Below are 22385 nucleotides of genomic sequence, written 5' to 3' on the forward strand. Positions count from 1 at the left end.
ATCTTTCTCCTCTTCCTCCCATTTACCAGCTCCTCTCTGCATTGTTTATGTATTTTCAAGGATATAAAAACTTTCATATTTGCTCTCTCAAGGTTTGAGGTTTTTAGTTTATATATTTTTTTAATTGTGAAACTAACAAAGTACTCTAAAATAATTAGAATGGCTTTATTTTTTAATTAAAAGGTTTAAAACAGCTGTGTAGAAGATAGATTGAGAAAATACCTTACATTGGGTAAATATATGAGGATAGGTTTTTATCTTTTTTTAAAATTAATTAATTTATTTATTTTTGGCTGCATTGGGTCTTCGTTTCTGTGTGTGGGCTTTCTCTAGTTGTGGTTAGCAGGGCTACTCTTCGTTGTGGTGCACGGGCTTCTCATTGTGGTAGCTTCTCTTATTGCGGAGCACAGGCTCTAGGCACGCGGGCTTCAGTAGTTGTGGCTCGCGGGCTCTAGAGCGCAGGCTCAGTAGTTGTGGTGCACAGACTTATTTGCTCCACGGTATGTGGGATCTCCCTGGACCAGTGCTCGAACCCATGTCCCCTGCATTAGCAGGTGGATTCTTAATCACTGCACCACCAGGGAAGTCCCTATCTTCTTTTAAATATACTCTTTGGGCTTAAGGGAAACATTTGCAGATTTTGTACATCCTGCTCTTTAGTATTTAAGAGTTGAAGTTTTTACCAATTCATCAAAACAAAAATAGCACTTCTAAAATAAATAAGGGCAAACTTTATACAGCCCTTATTTTCTATAAGCACTGACTTAAAAGAAGATTCTGTAGACTGGGGCGGGGGGGAAATAAATTATACCACAAAAGGATCTCTTGCTATCTTAATTTTTGCACTTCAGAAAGTATTTTGGGGTAGTATGAGATTCCAAGTTGTCTAAATCTATTTCTGAGTTTCTGATAGTGAGTTGTGAGAGTTCAAATAATGAGAAGCTCATCCAAAATTCATCCGAATCTCTTCTACCATATTCTATTCTATCCTGTCCTATAATAAGAGAGCCCATGAGGAGGACACCTATACTTTCTTTAGTTACACTTAGGGTAAAATTATCATCTTTAGGTGTGAAATACTGCAAATTTTTAAGTTATATATATGAATATTATTCTGCAGGCAAGTGGTTTAATTTTTTTTTAATTTATATTTTGTCTTGTCACATGGAGGATTTGAAATGGCTTTAGACATAGACTATCTAATATAATTTTAAAGTTAGAAAGTTAGGATTTAGGAGTGCATTAATCACACTAGAGAATTAGTACACTGGTGTATGGGTGTGGGGTACGTGGTGGGAAGTCATACCATCCAGAATCAAGCTTTAGAATCCTGGAATATTTTGAAAGTTGCCAGGTGAATTTAAGCCTAATTAGAGTTGGGGCATGAAAAAGGGATGATTCATGGGAAGGGAGAGAACAAAATGGTGTTCAAAATACACAGTTCTTTGATATCTGACCAGATCTTTTCATAATTTCTAGAATATCTTGAGTAGTTTTCAAACTATTTTTTAGCTGCAGATTCATTTTCTTCAAAAGAAATCTTCTGCAGAAGCCCAGTATGTAAAACAGGTAAAGTGTTTTTGCTTTAATTTAAAGAGGTATGGGGGTCAGGTGTTGGATGGCAAAAGGTTTGAGGCAAATGATTGCTTGCTCTCATGTATTCTCCTAGTCAAAGGACAGAATATAAGGATGAGTATTTTCACAGCTCATTTTGGATATTGTTACTGACTTTTCTCTTTAACTTTAGCCTGTGTTAACTAATCTTTGTGGTTTGTTCATTGGCATAAGGTTACACTGCTTAGTATTTACCTTTTTATTCTGGCCTACCATGTGAATAGTAATTAAATAAATTCATTTAGTTTCTTAAGCTTGTCTGTAGGGGAGAAAGGCTTTTTAAACATGTATTTTATTTCTTTAAGAACTTCATAGAATAAAAGGATTTAATGATGTTTAGAGTCTCCTTTAAATCAAAAGCCATCTCTAATTTTCCTGTAGGTCCTTGAATTTATATGGTGGATGTAAATGTTTTGTTCTTTAATAAGTTCGTGAAATTCTGTTCAGTTTCTTACTGATGCAGGTGTATTTGACCTAGACTGGGATATGCCCTTTGAGAATAATTTTGAGTAAACAGAGAGAAGCAGTTCTGTGTGTCTGCTGGGTATTACTTTGTGTGTTGTTTGCATAGTTTTCTTTTGGGATTTTAAAAGCCATCTGTTGTTTAAGGAAGTTGAGATGATCAGATAAATCCAGTGTTAAGTTTGAATGCAGAAGAAAATTTGCAGAGGTGAATAGAGAGTAAAAAAAAATGGGAGAACTGTGCTGTCATTACTGTTAGTAAGAACAAACATTCCTTAGTGAAATCATATGTAAAAATATGCTTTGAAAGCATTAAAAAAATAGCTAAGCATTATTGGTATTTATGAAATAACTTGAGTGGAAGAAAAATCTCATGTAAAAAGTTGTCACATATCTGTCCAGAGCAGTCTAGTAACTTCATGTTACAAAGTTAGTGGATGGTCTCCTTTGATCTCTTTAAAATTTTGTTTTTTTTCTGCTTTATTGAGATACTGATGTATATTATAGGACCATGTTATACCTAGCAGCATTTTGAGTATAATATGAGTAATTCTGATTTCTTTCTTTTCTTAATAAAAAACTGTTCTGGAGAGTGCTTACAGAAAAAAAAAAAAAATCACAGTTTAGTTCTAAAACAACTTTGGTTCTAATAGGTTTATGTGTTTTCCCAGATTTTTATTAGCTATTATTATATTCTTTGTGTCTTAGTGATATCGTCTGTTTCTCTTTTCTTCATTGAAGTATAGTTGATTTACAGTATTGTGTTGGTTTCAGGTATATAGCAAAGGGATTCTGTTATACATATATATGTGTATATCTTTTTTCTTATTCTTTTCCATTGTATTTTATTACAAGATATTGATTATAGTTCCCTATGCTATACAGTAAATCCTTGATGTCTGAGTTTCTTGATTAAAGAATTTACCAGTGTTATTTTTCATGAGCTTTGTTTTTCAAAATATTTTTTTTCATGTGTTCTATAGGTATATCTTGGAGATATTGCAGGTTCAGGTCTAGATCACCACAATAAAGCGAGTATTGCAATAAAGCAATTTTTTTGGTCTTCCAATGCATATGAAAGTTATCTTTATACTGTAGTCTATTAGGTGTGCAATAGCATTGTGTCTAAACACAGTGTTCATACCTTAATTAAAAATTACTTTATTGCTAAAAAATTCTATCATCTGAGCCTTCAGCGAGTCATAGTAGTAACATCTAACATCAAAGATCACTTACAACAGATCACCATAAAAAATATATTAATAATGAAAACGTTTGAAATATTGAAAGAATTACCAAAATGGGATAGAGAGACACAAAATGAGCAAAAGCTGTTGGAAAAATGGTACCCATAGACTTGTTAGATGCAGAGTTGCCATAAACCTCAATTTGTAAAAAATGCAATATCTGCAAAGCCCAATAAAGTGAAGTGAAATAAAATGCAGATATGCCTGTATTTAAAATTGAAGTTGCGTAGAGCAAAATTGAGGTAAGTGCCACGTTATTTTTTGTACTACTAACTTAATCTTTTGACATTTTCTCTGGACAAACCTTCTTGTATGGTTTGTTAACTTAAAAGAAAGTTATACACATATGTTTATGTTGACTTTCTTTCCTTAGCTTTATGTTTTTGTTGACTTTATTTCCATAGCTGGAATGAATGGCTAAAACTGCCTGTGAAATACCCTGACCTGCCCAGGAATGCGCAAGTGGCCCTGACTATATGGGATGTGTATGGACCAGGAAAGGCAGTGCCTGTGGGAGGAACAACAGTTTCACTGTTTGGAAAATACGGGTAAGCGTTTTCTTTTCCTATGGAAATGTTGTTGCTTTCTGGCCCTTTTCTTTCTTGACCTTAATAGTTTATGCCCAGTCTGGTTCTCTGTGCTAGGAAGTGAAACCTGTTGGATACATATTGGATACATATGATTCTGTAGTACTTGAGGCTGAAGTTGACACATATTTCCTTCAGGAGATGCAGATAGATTAATTAAAAAACACAGTTTGTATTTCTCTACTGTTAATGATTGGTAATGTGATTTCTATTAGGAAATAGTCATTGGAAACTAGAACCTTATTTTTAGGAAAAAAAGCCTATTTGTCATATACTGTAACTGCTTTGTTATAGGGTTTTTCTGCTTTGTCATAATAGTGACGAAAAGGACAATAAACAGGGTTTAAAAAGTACTAAAGCACTAATTTGCTGTAATGGTAATGATTATAATAGGAAAGTTAATTTTGTTTTTAAAAATTTACAGATAATAGAAGTTAATTGTAAAACAAAAACAAAAACATGATAGTCCTTTAGGGTGTTTTTTCTCTATCCCTTTTCTCCTGAGCAGAGAGATCACTCTTCATCTTAAGAAAATTGTTGACATTCTATTCTTTCTATGTTTATTAATTGGAACTTTTCTCTAAAAAACTTGGTCTTTCATCATATATTGAGTTACCTTGGTATACAGTTCATATAGGAAAGGCAGATTAATGTTTAATTTTTTTTCCCCTTTAACAATTTTAAGAATGAATTGGTTGGTGCCTTGGTCACCTTGAAAGTGACGATTGATGGTTTTTTGGTTTTTTGTTCTTAAGTTTCATCATGAACTTTTAAACAGTTTTGAAATGTTTCAATCCATTGTTCTTTTTATTCTTTATAATTCTTAAAAATTCCAATTTTTGGTCAGTAGGAGCCCCTTCAAGTTGATCCCATGTTCTTTTGACAGTATAGCACACCAGTAGTCATTGGTAGCTTCTTTACTTTCTGGAGACAAGCTATTCCAGGCTCATTGGGAAATTTCCTGCCCCAGACCTGGACTTTCTGAAAGAAGTCCTAGTTCCTTTAGGTATCAAATGGTAGAGACCATAATCTAGGTATTATCAAACTTCTTAATTTTTGCCCATTTTAAAATTGAAAAATATTATCTCCTAAATTAATTTTCACATCATTAAATATGAGTGAAGATGATTGTATTGTGATATTTCCCTTTACATTTGTGTTTATGTTTCTGTGAATTGCTTTTTCATATCCTTTGCCCATTTTTTAAAATTGAGGTATAATTCACATACCATAAAATTCTTTGTCTTTTTTTTTGAGTTGTCATTTTTCTTATTAATTTGTAAGGGGTCTTTGTAGATTAGTGAAATTAGCCCTTTGTGTGTTACATGTTACACATATTGTTTTTCCTGTTTGACATTTTCTTTTGAATTATATATTTGTTTGTTGCTTATTTACTTGCAGCTCATGAATCTTAAATTATGATGTTGAATTTATCAGTTTTTTATAAACCAGTGGGGGTTAGGAAGGCAGGTAGAACTAGATTGTCTGGGTTTAAAACCTGGTTCTTTTGCTTATTATCTGTGTACCCTTGGGCAAGTTATTTAATCTCTTTATGCCTCAGTTTCCTTATCTGTAAAATGAGATATTAGTATTTACCTCACAGAGTAGTTGATGATGATAAATTACTAAAGACATGTAATGAGCTTAATAAGTGCTCAGTAAATATTAGCTGTCATTATTTCTGAACTATTCTTGTTAGTTTTGAATACTATTAATTATAAAATGTTTTAATATTAGAGACGGATAATCTTCCTCATTCGTAGTCCTTTCAGAATTTCTCTGGATAGTCTCTATATTTTATCAGATAAATATTAATATTATTTCCTCAGTTAAAAAAAAAAGCTCATTCTTATTTTGTTGGGAAACTGTATTGAATTATATATGTGAATTACAGAGAGAATTGATATCCTTATAATATTGAATTTTTCTGTTCAGGATAGGATGTCTCAGAAAAGCTTCAACTCATGAATAAAATGTAGATGTAATTTCATTGAGAATAGCTTGATTGCTTAGTAATGTGTAGGTATTTTACTTTAATGTATCTATTAAAGAAACATTTATTATTGAAATCCATGCAGGAACAATAATTTAGACATAGTCTGAGACATCGTGGCCTCCAGTTTTAAATATGTTTTTTGATAAAATGGCAGGTTATAGTAGAATGGACATATTACAAAATGAGTATGTTTCTTTTCTGGAATGTTTGTACCTTTTTACTTTCTCTACCAGGGTGGAATTTGCTTGCCATATAGAAAAAAAATGCACAACAGATTATTACTCTTACTGTAGTCTTAGTGGTTAAATCTTCTTGAGAAACAGCCAGATAGACCTCTTGGTTTTTCTTCCTGGCCTCTTCATTAGTGGTTTACCTTCTGAAATAACAGCGGGAGTTTCCCTCATGAAAACACCTCTTTTAACACTCATATATCGATACATTTTCATTGACCTTAGGATGTAGTTTCAGGAGACAATCTGACTAGACTATAGGTGTGAGACAATAGAAATTTCCATAGAAGTACAGTGAAATGACCTGCCTACAGCCAAATCAATTCTCAGATTGACATTTGTGACACGGTTTTACTTGGCCTTTGACAAGTTTTTATAAAGTACGTGAAATCAGTAGTAATCATTGTGTGTACGTGTATGTATAATAACTCATGTTAGATCACCTACTGTTCCCTCTAGGCTGATGCTTATAGTGACCTGCACCTCAGAAAAAGGAAATCTGAGAAGCCCTATGAAATTAAAATAACTCCTTTTTCTCTCTGTGTCCTGGGGCCTTCCCTTGAAGGCTAACTGGGATGCAGTGGAGACAAGCCGAGGCATTCCCTCGCAAGATACTGGACTTCCTGTGCACCTTTGGATTGTGGAAGAATATGATATTCAGGATGTTCCAGGTGCTATAGCAGAGTGCAGACATCCACTTGTACTGCTGGGTCACAGCTGCTTCTCTGCATGGTGTTGCTGACATTCATGGTGAGAAAGTAGCATGAGTCTTCTGTGTGATCTCAGGAGGAAGCCTGTGCAAATTTTTTTCCACCTACCATTAAAAATCATGTCATGTGCCACCACAGTTCTCATGACTTAGGGAAATGCTGCTTTAGACCTTCATTTCCTCAAATGTTTCTTAGGCAATGAAATAACACCAGTTGTACCGCACCTTGTTCCTTAAATAGTCCTGGTATGAACTTATTAGCTATTTAAAAGTGGTCCTCAAAGTGTGTAATAGCTGTGTTATAGTATCGGGAGTCCTGTGACTACCAACTCTTGCTGTTTGCTAATACCTGTTTTGTATTCTTGAGTCAGTGTGAAGCAGTGCTTCTTGGAGGATAGTGTAGTTAATCTAAAGACAGATGTGTTAGGATATGGCTGGAGTAACTAATTGTCCTCATTTTGAAAGTCTAGCTTGTGAGATTCCTAAGTAGCTAAAGAATTGATTGATCATTAGGTTAAATTGGCAAAGGATCATACGCAAGCTGTATATTTCTCTTGCAGATGTTTTTTCCAAATGTGAATTCTGAAGTCAGGCCAGTTGTTGCTGTAGTGGTTTGGCACTGGGAGCTGGAGCATCTACAGCAGCTGTTGCTGGGGCCTCTGTTTGTGTCTGAGGGAGAGCCTGCTGTACCGTTTTCTTTCTTGCCTGTTTGGCTTAATTTCCCAAATGGACTTGATGCTCTGAGCATCTTCTGGCTTGCCACCTGGAGGCTGTGTAACTCTCTGTAAAGGTTCCATTAGTGTCAAAAGAAAGTAATATGTTCACTTGATCATTTGAATCACTTGGCATCACCCCTACCTTCCATGTCCCCTTATCCTTAAATCTCTTCTCCAGATCCATCCCAAGGCACCTAAATTATTTAGTAAACTGGCTTCCTGCCAAATGTACTTATTTTTGATTTAGTTAAGTTCAGCCAAACTATTCACTTGGGGGCAAGGAAGTGGAGAGAAGGAAGGGAAGCTTTCTGCTGTTTCTGAAGGTATATTTAAGGATATTCATGGAAAGTGGTATTATGACCTTACTGTACCCAGTTTCTTAGAGACTAAGGTCTGCTTTATGTTGAATGTCTCTCAGTTGAAAGGGAAAGAAAATGAACTTTATAAAGGCTTTTTAAATAATACCACTTTTTTTTTTATCTTTAACATGATAGATAAATATTGGGTGTATTGAGTCTTCACAACCAGTCAGTACATTTTGTGTTGGGCCTATAAAGTAAGCTTTTGCAAATATGGTTGCTGGATATTACCTGTTTATTTCCAAACTTAGACCTTAACATATTTGGTCCTTAATCTTATACTGCTCATCAGCTTGTAGCTGTCCTTTATAGTTTCCAATCTAAATGTTTATGGCATCATTACTTACATACATTACATAATATTCAGTGAAAATTCTCTTTATTACCTCAGGAAAATCTGCTAAGAAATTTTCCATTGGTCAGATCATGATAATAATGGTTTAAAAATTAATGTGAACCTTTTACAGTTAAGTACAGTGGTTTTAAAGATGGGAAAAGTGCATCACTATATCCATCGTGTACCTAATTAAAAAATTATTTAATATGGGAGTCTTTGGACTTACTACTCACCTGCACACACTTCTAGTCTTATTCTTTTCATTGCGATTGACAGCTTGGCCTTTCAGCTTTGGGAGGATGCTGTTTGAATAGACTTTATATTGTTTGAAAGGCCTTGTTAACACTTAAAAAAAGAAAACACACTAACAGAAGACTATCTCTAAACCTCTTCAAAGAAACAAAACTCAGAAACTTGACAGCGTATTTAAAAAGCATATTTGTCTAGAGCTTCTTTTATGAGTTTGTTCAGCCTTTACTGTGGGTCTTCATGGTAGCTTTTTGAAAGAAGCAGAAGCAGAAGCATGACAATCAGAGGTCATGTAGTCTTTTACTTTAAAGTAGGATCATCCAGCTCAGGCTGAATTTCAACAATATGTTAAATTTCTGACTTGTAGACATGGGTATTTTTTCTTACTGAATCCACTACTGTATTCCCTTTTAGACATCTTTCTTATGGAAAAGAAGATGGGAGAAAAATAAGCCTGTACCCAGTGAAAAGGAAAATAATAGCTAACATTTATCGAATACTTATTACGTGGTAGACACTATTCTAAGTACTTTTTACTTCTACTGGTTTATTTAATTTTTCTAACAACTCTGTGAGATACAGTTCCTCTTTATAATCTCATTTTATAGATGAGGAAACAGGCACAGAGAAGTTAAGTAACTTACCCAAAGTCTTGTAGGTAATAGGTGGCACAGCTGGGATCCAAACCTCGGCAGTTCAACTCCGCTGTCTACTATGCTGAATTGTCACTTAAAGTAGAAAGTTATATAATTATTTTAATTTGGTTTCAATCATTGTAAATGTGACATTCTTTCGCTGGGTAGAAATTTGGTTTCTGTTTCTAAGATCTCCACTGACGTGTTGAAGTGCATGTGGTCCATTACTGATGCTTCTCTGTTTCCAGTTTACCTTTAGAATCTCTGTAATAGTTCTAACTGCTTGGAGGAGAAAAGAATGGCACGTGAAAAACAGTGTTACATGGATTTTAGTTGCTTGGTTAATTGCTTTACAGCCCACTGGAGGCTTAAAGCTTGGCAAGAGAGACATGCATTTCCTTGGTAGAATTCTCTCTGTTTACGAATCTGAAATTTCCCATAATGAACTACATTAATTTAATTCTGTCCTGAACATTCTCTTTTTGCCTAGCATGTTTCGCCAAGGGATGCATGACTTGAAAGTCTGGCCTAACGTGGAAGCAGATGGATCAGAACCCACAAAAACTCCTGGCAGAACAAGCAGTACTCTCTCAGAAGATCAGATGAGCCGCCTTGCCAAGGTAGAAAAGAAGCTATTGGAACAGGTGGAAGGCTCTGAATGATGTCTGTTGTAGTATAAATTGACATTATGAATTCTGTCACATTACTTTTTAATTTAAATTTAATCTTTTAATAATAGTTTTATTGAAATATAATTCACATACCATAAAGTTCACCCTTGGAAAGTGTACAGTTTAATGGTTTTTTAGTGAATTCACAAAGTTGTACGATCATTACCACTATTTACTTTTAGACCATTTTTATCAAAAATATAACCATGTACTCATTAGCAGTCATTCCCCATTCCCTCCTTCCTCCAGCCCCTGTCAACCACTCATCCACTTTTTATCTCTGTAGATATTCCAATTCTGGACATTTCACGTAAAGAGAATCATAATGCATGGCCTTTTGTGTCTGTAATTCCAACAGATTTGAAAATGTAGAGCTTTTGGTGATACCTTCAAGATGACCACCTACTTCTTTGGTAACATTGTCTTAAAGATGCAAGTGCTAGAGATTCTTATATTCTTTGAAAGTGAAAATTTCTTATATTAGCCTGTCTAAATTACCCTCACTCCACCCCACCTCTCTTTTTGTAAATTGACTGAGTTATTACCTCTTTTTTTCAAAATTGTGTTAATGAAGTGTTTTCATTTAATGTTTGTATTTCTAAGTTCAATTCTATTCTCAAATCACAGTAGTGTAACTTATGTTGTGAATATCTGTTCAAAAAGTACTATGTTAGATACTGTTTAAAGATGCTTTTACAATACTTTTATTAAGAGACTTTCTTTTAATTTTTACATGTAATTTTCCTTTGTGATCTTATTAGTTACGGATGACTCTATTACGTCTGGAGAAAGTTTTAATGCCAAGCACTTTACAACTTTTTTGTTTTAGATTCCATATATATGTGTGTTAGCATACAGTATTTGTTTTTCTCTTTCTGACTTACTTCACTCTGTATGACAGACTCTAGGTCCATCCACTTCACTACAAATAACTCAACTTTGTTTCCTTTTATGGCTGAGTAATATTCCATTGTATATATGTGTCACGTCTTCTTTATCCATTCATCTGTCAGTGGACACTTAGGGTGCTCCCATGTCCTGGCTATTGTAAATAGTGTTTTAATGACCGTTGTGGAACATGACTCTTATTGAATTATGGTTTTCTCAGGGTATATGCCCAGTAGTGGGATTGCTGGGTCATATGGTAGTTCTGTTTTTAGTTTTCTAAGGAACCTCCATACTGTTCTCCATAGTGGCTGTATCAGTTTACATTCCCACCAACAGTGCAAGAGGGTTCCCTTTTCTCCACACTCTCTTCGGCATTTATTGTTCATAGATTTTTTTTTTTTTTTTTTTTTTTTGCGGTGCGCAGGCCTCTCACTGTTGTGGCCTCTCCCGTTGCGGGGCACAGGCTCCGGATGCACAGGCTCAGTGGCCATGGCTCATGGGCCCAGCTGCTCCACGGCATGTGGGATCTTCCCGTACTGGGGCATGAACCTGTGTCCCCTGCATCGGCAGGCAGACTCTCAACCACTGTGCCACCAGGGAAGCCCCTGTTTCTAGATTTTTTGATGATGGCCATTCTGACTGGTGTGAGGTGATACCTCATTATAGTTTTGATTGCATTTCTCTGATGGTTAGTGATGATGAGCATCCTTTCATGTGTTTGTTGGCAGTCTGTATATCTTCTTTGGAGAAATGTCTATTTAGGTCTTATGACCATTTTTGGATTGGGTTGTTTGTTTTTTGGATATTGAGCTGCATGAGCTGCTTGTAAGGTTTGGAGATTAATCCTTTGTCACTTGCTGCATTTGCAAATATTTTCTCCCATTCATAGTGTTGTCCTTTTGTCTTGTTTATGGTTTCTTTTGGTGTGCAAAAGCTTTGAAGTTTCATTAGGTCCCATTTGTTTATTTTTATTTCTATTTCTTTAGGAGGTGGGTCAAAAAAGGATTTTGCTTTGATTTATGTCATGGAGTGTTCTGCCTGTGTTTTCCTCTAAGACTTTGATAGTTTCTGGCCTTACATTTAGGTCTTTAATCCATTTTGAGTTTATTTTTGTGTATGGTGTTAAGGAGTGTTCTAATTTCAGTCTTTTAGATGTAGCTGTCATTTTCCTGGCACCACTTATTGAAGAGGCTGTCTTTTCTCCATTGTATTTTTTTTGCCTCCTTTATCAAAAATAAGGTGACCATATGTGTGTGGGTTTATCTCTGGACTTTCTATCCTGTTCTATTGATCTGTATTTCTGTTTTTCTGCCACTACAATACTGTCTTGATTACTGTAGCTTCATAGTATAGTCTGAAGTCACGGAGCCTGATTCCCCCAGCTGCGTTTTTCTTTCTCAAGATTGTTTGGGCTGTTCAGGGTCTTTTGTTTTTCAACACAAATTGTGAAATTTTTTGTTCTAGTTCTATGAAAAATGCCATTGGCAGTTTGATAGGTATTGCATTGAATCTGTAGATTGCTTTGGGTAATATAGTCATTTTCACAATGTTGATTCTTCCAATCCAAGAACATGGTATACCTCTCCATCTGTTTGTATCATCTTTAATTTCTTTCATCAGTGTCTTATAGTTTTCTGCATACAAATCTTTTGTCTCCTTAGGTAAGTTTATTCCTAGGTATTTTATTCTTTTTGTTGAAATAGTAAATGGGACTGTTTCCTTAATTTCGCTTTCAGAGTTTTCATCATTAGTGTGTAGGAATACAAGAGATTTCTGTGCATTAATTTTGTATCCTGCTACTTTACCAAATTCAGTGATTAGCTCTAGTAGTTTTCTGGTAGCATCTTTAGGATTCTCTATGTATAGTATCATGTCACCTGCAAACAGTGGCAGCTTTACTTCTTCTTTTCCGATTTGCATTCCTTTTATTTCTTTTTCTAATCTGATTGCTGTGGCTAAAACTTATAAAACTATGTTGAATAAGAGTGGTGAGAGTGGGCAGCCTTGTCTTGTTCAGGATTTTAGTGGAAATGGTTTCAGTTTTTCACCATTGAGAAGGATGTTGGCTGTGGGTTTGTCATATATGGCCTTTATTATGTTGAGGTAAGTTCCCTCTGTGCCTGCTTTCTGGAGAGTTTTTATCAAAAATGGGTGTTGAATTTAGTTGAAAGCTTTTTCTGCATCTATTGAGATTATCATATGGCTTTTATCCTTCAGGTTGTTAATGTGGTGTATCACATTGATTTGCATGTATTGAAGAATCCTTGCATTTCTGGGATAAACCCCACTTGATCATGGTGTATAATCCCTTTAATGTGCCTTTGGATTCTGTTTGCTCGTATTTTATTGAAGATTTTTGCATCGATGGTCATCAGTGATATTGGTCTGTACTTTTCTTTTTTTGTAATATCTTTGTCTGGTGTTGGTATCAGGGTGATGGTGGCTACCTAGAATGAGTTTGAGAGTGTTCCTCCCTCTGCTATATTTTGGAAGAGTTTGAGAAGGATAGGTGTTGGTTCTTCTCTAAATGTTTGATAGAATTCGCCTGTGAAGCCATCTGGTCCTTGGCCTTTGTTGGAAGATTTTTAATCACAGTTTCAATTTCAGTGCTTGTGTATAGTCTGTTTATATTTTCTCTTTCTTCCTGGTTCAGTCTCAGAAGTTTGTGCGTTTCTAAGAATTTATCCATTGCTTCCAGGTTGTCCATTTTATTGGCATATAGTTACTTGTAGTAATCTCCCTTGATCCTTTGTGTTTCTGCAGTGTCAGTTGTTACTTCTCTTTTTCATTTCTAATTCTGTTGATCTGAGTCTTCTCCTTTTATTCTTGATGAGTCTGTCTAATGGTTAATCAATCTTGTTTATCTTCTCCAAAAACCAGCTTTTAGTTTTATTCATATCTTTTATAGTTTTCTTCATTTCTTTTTCATTTATTTCTGATCTGATCTTTATGATTTCTTTCCTTCTGCTAACTTTGGGGTTTTTTGTTCTTCTTTGTCTAATTGCTTTAGTTGTAAGATTAGGTTGTTTGAGGTTTTTCTTGCTTCTTGAGGTAGGATTGTAATGCTATAAACTTCCTTCTTAAAACTGCTTTTGCTGCATCCCGTAGGTTTTGGGCCATCATGTTTTCAGTCATTTGTTTCTAGGTATTTTTTGATTTCCTCAGTTATCTCTTGATTATTTAGTAGCATATTGTTTAGCCTCCATGTGTTTGTATTTTTACAGTTTTTTTCCTGTAATTGATATCTAGTCTCATAGCATTGTGTTTGGAAAAGATACTTGATACAATTTCAATTTTCTTAAATTTACCAAGGCTTGATTTGTGACCGAAGATATGATCTATCCTGGAGAATGTTCCATGAGCACTGAGAAGAAAGAGTATTCTGTTGTTTTTGAATGGAATGTCCTATAAATGTCAATTAAGTCCATCTTGTTTAATGTATAATTTAAAGCTTGTGTTTCCTTATTTATTTTCATTTTGGATGATCTGTCCATTCGTGAAAGTTGGGTGTTAAATTCCCCTACTATTATTGTGTTACTGTCAATTTCCCCTTTTATGGCTGTTAGCATTTGCCTTATGTATTGAGGTGCTCCTATGTTGGGTGCATAAATATTTACAATTGTTACATCTTTGTCTTGGCTGGATCCCTTGATCATTATGTAGTGTCCTTCTTTGTCTCTTGTGGTAGTCTTTAAAGTCTATTTTGTCTGATACGAGAATTGTTACTCCAGCTTTCTTTTGATTTCCATTTGCATGGAGTATTTTTTCATCCCCTCACTTTCAGTCTGTATGTGTCCCTTGGTCTGAAGTGGGTCTCTTGTAGACAGCATATGTATGGGTCTTGTTTTTGTATCTATTCAGCCAGTCTGTGTCTTTTGGTTGGAGCATTTAATCCATTTACATTTAAGGTAATTGTCAATATGTATGTTCCTATTACCATTTTCTTAATTGTTTTGGGTTTGTTATTGTAGGTCTTTTCCTTCTGTTGTGTTTCCTGCCTAGAGAAGTTCCTGTAGCATTTGTTGTAAAGCTGGTTTGGTGATGCTGAATTCACTTAGCTTTTGTTTGTCTGTGAATGTTTTAATGTCTCCATCGAATCTGAATGAGATCCTTGCTTGGTTGTAGGTTTTTTAATTTCATCACTTTAAATATGTCCTGCCACTCCTTCTGGCTTGCTGAGTTTCTGCTGAAAGATCAGCTCTTAACTTTATGGGGATTCCCTTGTATGTTTCTGTTGTTTTTTCCTTGCTGCCTTTAATTTTTTCTTTGTATTTAATTTTTGATAGTTTGATTAATATGTGTCTTGGCATGTTTCTCCTTGGATTTATCCTTTATGGAACTCTCTGTGCTTCCTAGACTTGATTGACTATTTCCTTTCCCATATTAGGGAAGTTTTCCACTATAATCTCTTCAAATATTTTCTCAGTCTCTTTTTTTTCCTCTTTTTCTTCTGGGACCCCTATATTTCGAATATTGTTGCATTTAATGTTTCCCAGAGGTCTCTGAGACTGTCCTCAATTCTTTTCAATCTTTCTTCTGCTCTGCAGTAGTTATTTCTACTATTTTACCTTCCAGGTCACTTATCTGTTCTTCTGCCTCAGTTACTCTGCTGTTGATTCCTTCTAGAGAATTTTAAATTTCATTTATTGTGTTGTTCATTATTGTTTGTTTGCTCTTTAGTTCTTTTAGTTCCTTGTTAAAACTTTCTTGTTTGTTCTGCATTGTATTTCCAAGATTTTGGATCATCTTTACTATCATTACTCTGAATTCTTTTTCAGGTAGACTGCCTCTTTCCTCTTCATTTATTTGGTCTGATGGATTTTTACCTTACTCCTTCATCTGCTGTGTGTTTCTCTGTCTTCTCAGTTTGTTTAACTTACTGTGTTTGGGGTCTTCTTTCGCAGGCTGCACGTTCTTAGTTCCCATCGTTTTTAGTGTCTGCCCCCAGTGGCTCTGGTTGGATCAGTGGATTGTGTATGCCTTCTGATGGAGGTGACTGGTACCTGTCTTCTGGTGGATGAGGCTGGATCTTGTCTTTCTGGCTGGCAGGACCGTGTCCGGTGGTGTGTTTTGTGGTGCCTGTGACCTTACTGTATTTTTAGGCAGCCACTCTCCTGATGGGTGGGGTTGTGTTCCTGTCTTGCTAGTTGTTTGGCGTAGGGTGTCCAGCACTGTAGCTTTCTGGTCATTGAGTGGAGCTGGGTGTTATCATTGAGATGGAGATCTCTGGGAGAGCTTTCGCTGTTTGACGTTACATGGAGCCGGGAAGTCTCTGGTAGACCAGTGTCCTGAACTCAGCTCTCCCGCCTCAGAGGCACAGGTCTAACACCCGGCCGGAGCACCAAGACCCTGTCAGCCACATGGTTTAGAAGAAAAGGGAGAAAAAAAAGAAAGAAAGAAAAAAATAAAATAAAGTTATTAAAATAAAAATAATTATTAAAAATAAAAAAAAAGTAATTAAAAAAACAGTCAGAAATAACCTTAGGACAAATGGTAAAAGCAAAGTTATACAGACAAAAATCACACAAAGAAGCATACACATTCACACTCACAAAAGGAGAAAAGGGAAAAAAAAATATCTATATATTGAAATAGAAACAGGAAGTGAGCAACCAAATCAATAAACAAATCTACCAATGATAATAAACTCTAAATACTAAAACCAGAAACAAATTAGATGCAGAAAGCAAACCCCAAGTCTACAGTTGCTCCCAAAGTCTGCCGCCTCAATTTTGGGATGATTCAGTCTCTTTAGGTATTCCAGAGATGCAGGGTACATCAAGGTGATTGTGTAGATTTAATCCACTGCTCCTGAGGCTGCTGGGAGAAATTTCCCTTTCTTTTCTTTGTTCGCACAGCTCCTGGGGTTCAGCTTTGGATTTGGCCCTGCCTCTGCGTGTAGGTCACCTGAGGACATCTGTTCTTCACTCAGGACGGAGTTAAAGGAGCAGCTGATTAGGGGGCTCTGTCTCACTCAGGCCTGGGGGGAGGGAGGAGTACGGAATGCAGGGCTAGCCTGCAGTGGCAGAGGCAGGCGTGACTTTGCAACAGCCTGAGATGTGCCATGTATTCTTCCATGGAAGTTGTCCCTGGATCACAGGACCCTGGCAGTGGCGCCCTGCACAGGCTCCTGGGAGTGCAGGTGTGGATAGTGACCTGTGCTTGCACACAGTATTGTTGGTGGCTGCAGCAGCAGCCTTAGCGTCTCATTCCCGTCTCTGTTGTCTACGCTGATAGCTGCGGCTGGCGCCCATCTCTGGAGCTCGTTTAGTCAGTGCTCTTAATCCCCTATCCTCGTGCACCCCGAAACAGTGGTCTCTTGCCTCTTTGGCAGTTCCAGACTTTTTCCCGGACTCCCTCCCATCTAACTGTGGCACACTAGCCCCCTTCAGGCTGTGTTCACGCAGCCAACCCCAGCCCTCTCCCTGGAATCTGACCTCGGAAGCTGGGGCCTCAGGTCCCAGCCCCCAACCGTCCAGGCAGGTGAGCAGACAAGCCTCTCAGGCTGGTGAGTGCTGGTCGGCACTGATCCTCTGTGCGGGAATCTCTCTGCTTTGCCCTCTGCATCCCTGTTGCTGCACTCTCCCCTGTGGCTCCGAAGCTTCCCCCACCCCCGCCACCCCCATCTCCACCAGTGAAGGGGCTTCCTAGTATGTGGAAACTTTTCCTCCTTCACAGCTCCCTCCCAGAGGTGCAGGTCCTGTCCCTATTCTTTTCTCTCTCTCTTTTCTTTTGCCCTACCCAAGTATGTGGGGAATTTCTTGCCTTTTGGGAAGTCTGAGGTCTTTTTCCAGCATTCAGTAGGTGTTCTGTAGGAGATGTTCCACATGTAGATGTATTTCTGATGTATTTGTGGGGAGGAAGGTGATGTCCACATCTTACTCCTCTGCCATCTTGAAGATCTCCAAGAATGAACGTTATAATTCATATAATAATGAAATTCTGAATTTGAGGGGGAATGGTCAGAGTCAAGAAATATAAAGCTATATAGTTGTGCAATTCATCCACCTAGGTTCTCTTATATTAAACAAATTATATAGGCTTCTATTCACATGTTCCTAATTTTTTCCCATTTATTTATTAAAAAATTTTTTTTTGCGGCACATGGGCCTCTCACCATCACGGCCTCTACCATCGTGGAGCACAGGCTCCGGACACGCAGGCCCAGCGGCCATGGCCCACAGGCCCAGCCGCCCCGCGGCATGCGGGATCCTCCCAGACTGGGGCATGAACCCGCGTCTTCTGCATCGGCAGGCAGACTCCCAACCACTGCGCCACCAGGGAAGCCCTCTCATTTAGTTTTGATGCAGATTTCAGAAATAATTTTTGTAACAACTGATTGACATTTTTCAAACAGCAGTAAATGCGGCATTGGAATTTGAAATGGACTCTTTAATGTAGCACAATGTTATAGTATACATTTATCTTTTGAATTTTATAGTAGGAGAAAAAGGTGTGACTTGATAATGATCAGCTTTTTTTATCGTTGCAACTATAACTCCTAAAGAGTTGTTTGGGTTCATATTTATTCTTTTGATTATCATTGTACATTTGCAGCTCTCAAAATGATGAGTAAGCATATGCAGCGCTAAATGAGGTATTGGAAAGAAGCCTTCTTAACAGTTTTGTTAATGGGTAGCAATCATCAACAGTCTAAATTCTTTATATTGGAGAGGATGGGAAGTAAGGTCCTACTTTTTCAAGAGGTATGTATTAAAATTTATACACTGACTGTTACCGAGGGTGGCTAATAGTTTTTAAGTGAGTATTTATGCATTTGTTTCTCAATCTTTAAAATGGGGATAAAAATTAATGAGAATAAGTCTTTCTTATGCAAATTGGAGATGAGCTCCTTTCAAAGTTCTTTTTCCCTAATAGAATTCTATTTCTTACTTCTGAGTGGAGTGGAGCCTTTGGAGGTTGCTGTGCTGTGACAGCTTGCATTAGTGTTTAACTCATGTTCCCCAGAGACTAAATGGAAACCATTAAAACCAATAATTACTCTTCTTAAGGGGAAAAAGGCATCATGTTTGTAGCATTTTTGAAGGAACTGCTCTCCCTTTGAAGGAAGCGTTTTTTAATTTTTTGGCACTTGGGCTAATATGTTTTATTCTTTTCTGTACAGCAGTTGGTCATGCTGTTTGAAGTTTCAGAACTGTTATATCCCTGCTGCTGTTGAAGTTGAATGTGTTTTATAAATGATGCTTTGGTTTGATGAAATTGGAAGCTTGGGCATTTGGAAGCACTTTTCAGTGGGAAGAGCACTGTAGTATGAGGCAGAGATTTGGCCATCCTACCAGCTCTGGGAAAATAATTTCTAAGCCTGTAAAATCAGAAGTTTAGAATGGATGATATTTGAGGTCCCATGTAGCTATTCACATTCTATGATTCTAAAAGTACTGCAATAGTAAATAATTGGGATTTTTTATTTACCTGGATTTTATAGTTACCACCTTAATAGAGAAACAACATGCAGTCATCAGTTGGCAATTATGGAATCGTTGTTCATGACGTTCCTTTTCATCTGTAATACATAAGCCTAGAGTAAAGCATCGTTCAGGACCTGCCTAATGTGAATGATCTGGCTGTGCGCTTAGATTTTGTTTTTGTTGTTTTTCTTTTTTGGTTAGTGACTGCTTCTTAAATTTTTCAGACTGGCTTCCTTAGTATTTCCCTTGCCTTATACCAGAAAAAGTATACTTTAATATTTGTTGTGGTCTTAACTTATAAACTTACCAGAGAGAGTATACTTTGATACTTGGTATACTCTGAATTTAAAATGATACTTTGGTATTTGTTTGTTCCTTAAAATTATGCCACAGTAGCTCTCTCCCTCCTTTTCTCCTCCTCTCATTTTTCTGGTTCCACATTAAAAAGTTTGTTGAGTTAGATTGTCATTCTCTTCCTCAAAACATTTCGAAATTGTCTTTGGTACCGTATTACAATATTTTGAAATTGTTTTTGGTTCTTTAAAAACCTGGAAAAAAATGTCTATGCTATTGTTTCCATTTTCATATAAAAGGAACAGATATTTCATTTTCTCACACTGTCATTTTAAGAAAAGAAATGAGTATTCAAATAGATGAGGTTTAAGTGGTTAGAACTGAATGGTTTCTTTCTTGTTGTACTTTGATTTTTCCAGTGAATTTACTCTGTTTCTAATTGTTGAGAAAGGTGGCTTAAGAGTAAAAACGTGTATATTAATCTTAATAATAGCAGAGCATAGTTACCATGCATTGTACCCATGAGCCAAAATAAATAGCATAGTGATGATTTTCAAACTGCAATTTAAGGGAGTTTATTCAGTTAAAGAACTGCTTTAGTCCTGGCTGCCTGGGGATAATAGGACAAAAGGGCTGTGAAATGAAGATGAGCTATTTAAATGGCCTATAAAGAGACAATGTTAGATAATTATTAAGCAAAGAACCTCAAACTCAAGCTGTACTGAATATTCTTACTCTGACTTATTGATAGAACTGAAAGTTAAATTATAAGTGCAGTATGAATAATGGAATTTTAGAAGACTGATTTCTAGGTTTAACATTTTTTAAAAAGTCAAATCCTTTCAGAATAGTTTTAGTGGAATTAACCTCTAATGATTTTATTTTGTGGACATGCCTAGTTTTCCTTTGAGGAAAAATTGAGTGTGAGAAAAGGAAACAAAACTGAATAGTCTTGGGACTTCCCTGGTGGTGCAGTGGTTAAGAATCCACCTGCTGGGCTTCCCTGGTGGCACAGTGGTTAAGAACCTGCCTGCCAATGCAGGGGACACGGGTTCGAGCCCTGCTCTGGGAAGATCCCACATGCCGCGGAGCAACTAAGCCCGTGAGCCACAACTACTGAGCCTGCGCATCTAGAGCCTGTGCTCCACAACAAGAGAAGCCACGACAATGAGAAGCCCGCGCACTGCGATGAAGAGTAGCCCCCGCTCGCCACAACTAGAGAAAGCCTGTGCACAGAAACGAAGACCCAACACAGCCAAAAATAAATAAATAAATAAATTTAAAAAAAAAAAAAAAAAAAAAGAATCCACCTGCTAATGCAGGGAACATGGGTTCAAGCCCTGGTCCTGGAAGATCCTACATGATGCGGAGCAACTAAGCCCATGCGCCACAACTACCGAGCCTGTGCTCTGGAGTCCACAAGCCACAACTACTGAAGCCTGCGTGTCTAGAGCCTGTGCTCCGCAGCAAGAGAAGGCACCGCAATGAGAAGCCCGCTCACTGCAACGAAGAGTAGCCCTCGCTCGCCACAACTAGAGAAAGCCCGCGGAAGCAATGAAGACCCAACACAGCCAAAAATAAAATAAAATAAGTAAATAAATTTTTAAAAAACTGAATAGTCTTTCGTTTAGTTCTTATTTTTTATGACTTGCATTTCTTAGACTTAGTAGAGAACAGGAAGAAAATTAATATATTGAAATATACTCTTTCCCCCATCTTCCTCGTTATCTTCTCTTTCCCATCTCTAAATTTCCCTAATTAATTTTTTACTAACATAGTAACTTTCTGTTTGAATTGATTTGTGAAAATAATCAAAGCCCATACCTCTTGGGCATTTATTACTCTTTGATTGTCCATGACTGGCCTTTTAATGATTGTGGGCCTTAATTGAGCAAATTTGCCCATTGTTCCCATCTGCTCCATTTTTCAGCTTGTCGTATTGTAAGAGTTTTATGACTAGGATACATATCCACCTGGGGTTTTGGATGTGACTACCAAGCTTTAGTGTTTGATTTATATTTGAATCCATGTCTTTAGACATGAAAGGTTAGTGCAAAAGCATGCTTCTCCACTCTCTTCTCTTCATTTTAGCAGCTCTGCTTGATGTCTTTGGAATGTGCTTTAGTTTCTGTCAGTTTGATTAAGAGGAGGCAAAGAGAAAGCAATGACTATTTGAAAAATGCGTTGTGGTCTGTGTGACGCAGATGGGGTGGAGAATGTTAGGTAGAGTATATAGGTGAGCATTGCTACAGGGAAGTTGTGGTAAGATGTGGTGATGTTTCAGGCTGACCCTCAGAGTGCCTACATGGGGTCATTCTGGGTCCAGGGTCCAGACTCAGGTTTATAACAATAGGAACTGGATTTTTTTTAGTTCATCCAGGAAAAATTAGTATCTTGAGAATAGGTTCATGCCAATCAATTCAAGGGGTTATTTTTAATCTAGAGCTGTACTGTCTAAGATAATAGCCACAATTCACATGTGGCAATTTAAGTTAATCAAAATTAAATTTAATTTAAAATTCACTTGCTGTGTTACCATAATCACATTTCAAGTGCTGAATAGCCACATGTGGCTAGCAGCTACCTAGTAGACAGTGCAGGTGTGGAGTATTCCCATTATTGCTGTTCTATTGAGCAGCCCTGGTCTAGAGTACCAATTTACTAATTTGTATTGGGTGAGTAACCATATCACCTTTCTGGTAGCCATAATACTTGTGTCTGCTATCCAGGACACCATTTTTTAAGGCAGTTTGGAAATTAAATTAGTCTTCAGGAGTTATTAATTTCTTAGTGAGCCATGAAGGAGCCTGAAGGAGCTACAAAGTTTTGTGAGATATTTCTCTCAGTATGGGGAAATCTTAAAAGGACTCTTCCTCTTTCTCTCATGACATTGTCTTTCTAGTTGCAGGATTACGTGAATATGCTGGCTACACTGTATGTTTTGAATAAACATTGACAAATA

At 36.8% G+C, this 22385-nt stretch overlaps 1 protein-coding gene across 10 annotated transcripts in view; it reads left to right on the forward strand.

The window, feature by feature from the left end:
* The window catches only part of PIK3C3 (phosphatidylinositol 3-kinase catalytic subunit type 3), a 155027-nt gene that overhangs the window by 4813 nt on the left and 127829 nt on the right, over nt 1–22385 (forward strand). For all 10 annotated transcript variants that reach the window (XM_073790674.1, XM_073790676.1, XM_073790678.1 and 7 more), the window contains exons 3-4: nt 3728–3871; nt 9632–9761. In XM_073790674.1, coding sequence (XP_073646775.1) covers nt 3728–3871; nt 9632–9761 — 274 coding nt within the window. The remainder of the gene's footprint in view (nt 1–3727; nt 3872–9631; nt 9762–22385) is intronic.

This window comes from Tursiops truncatus, chromosome 13 (genome assembly GCF_011762595.2).
Source record: "Tursiops truncatus isolate mTurTru1 chromosome 13, mTurTru1.mat.Y, whole genome shotgun sequence".
NCBI classification, from domain to species: domain Eukaryota; kingdom Metazoa; phylum Chordata; class Mammalia; order Artiodactyla; family Delphinidae; genus Tursiops; species Tursiops truncatus.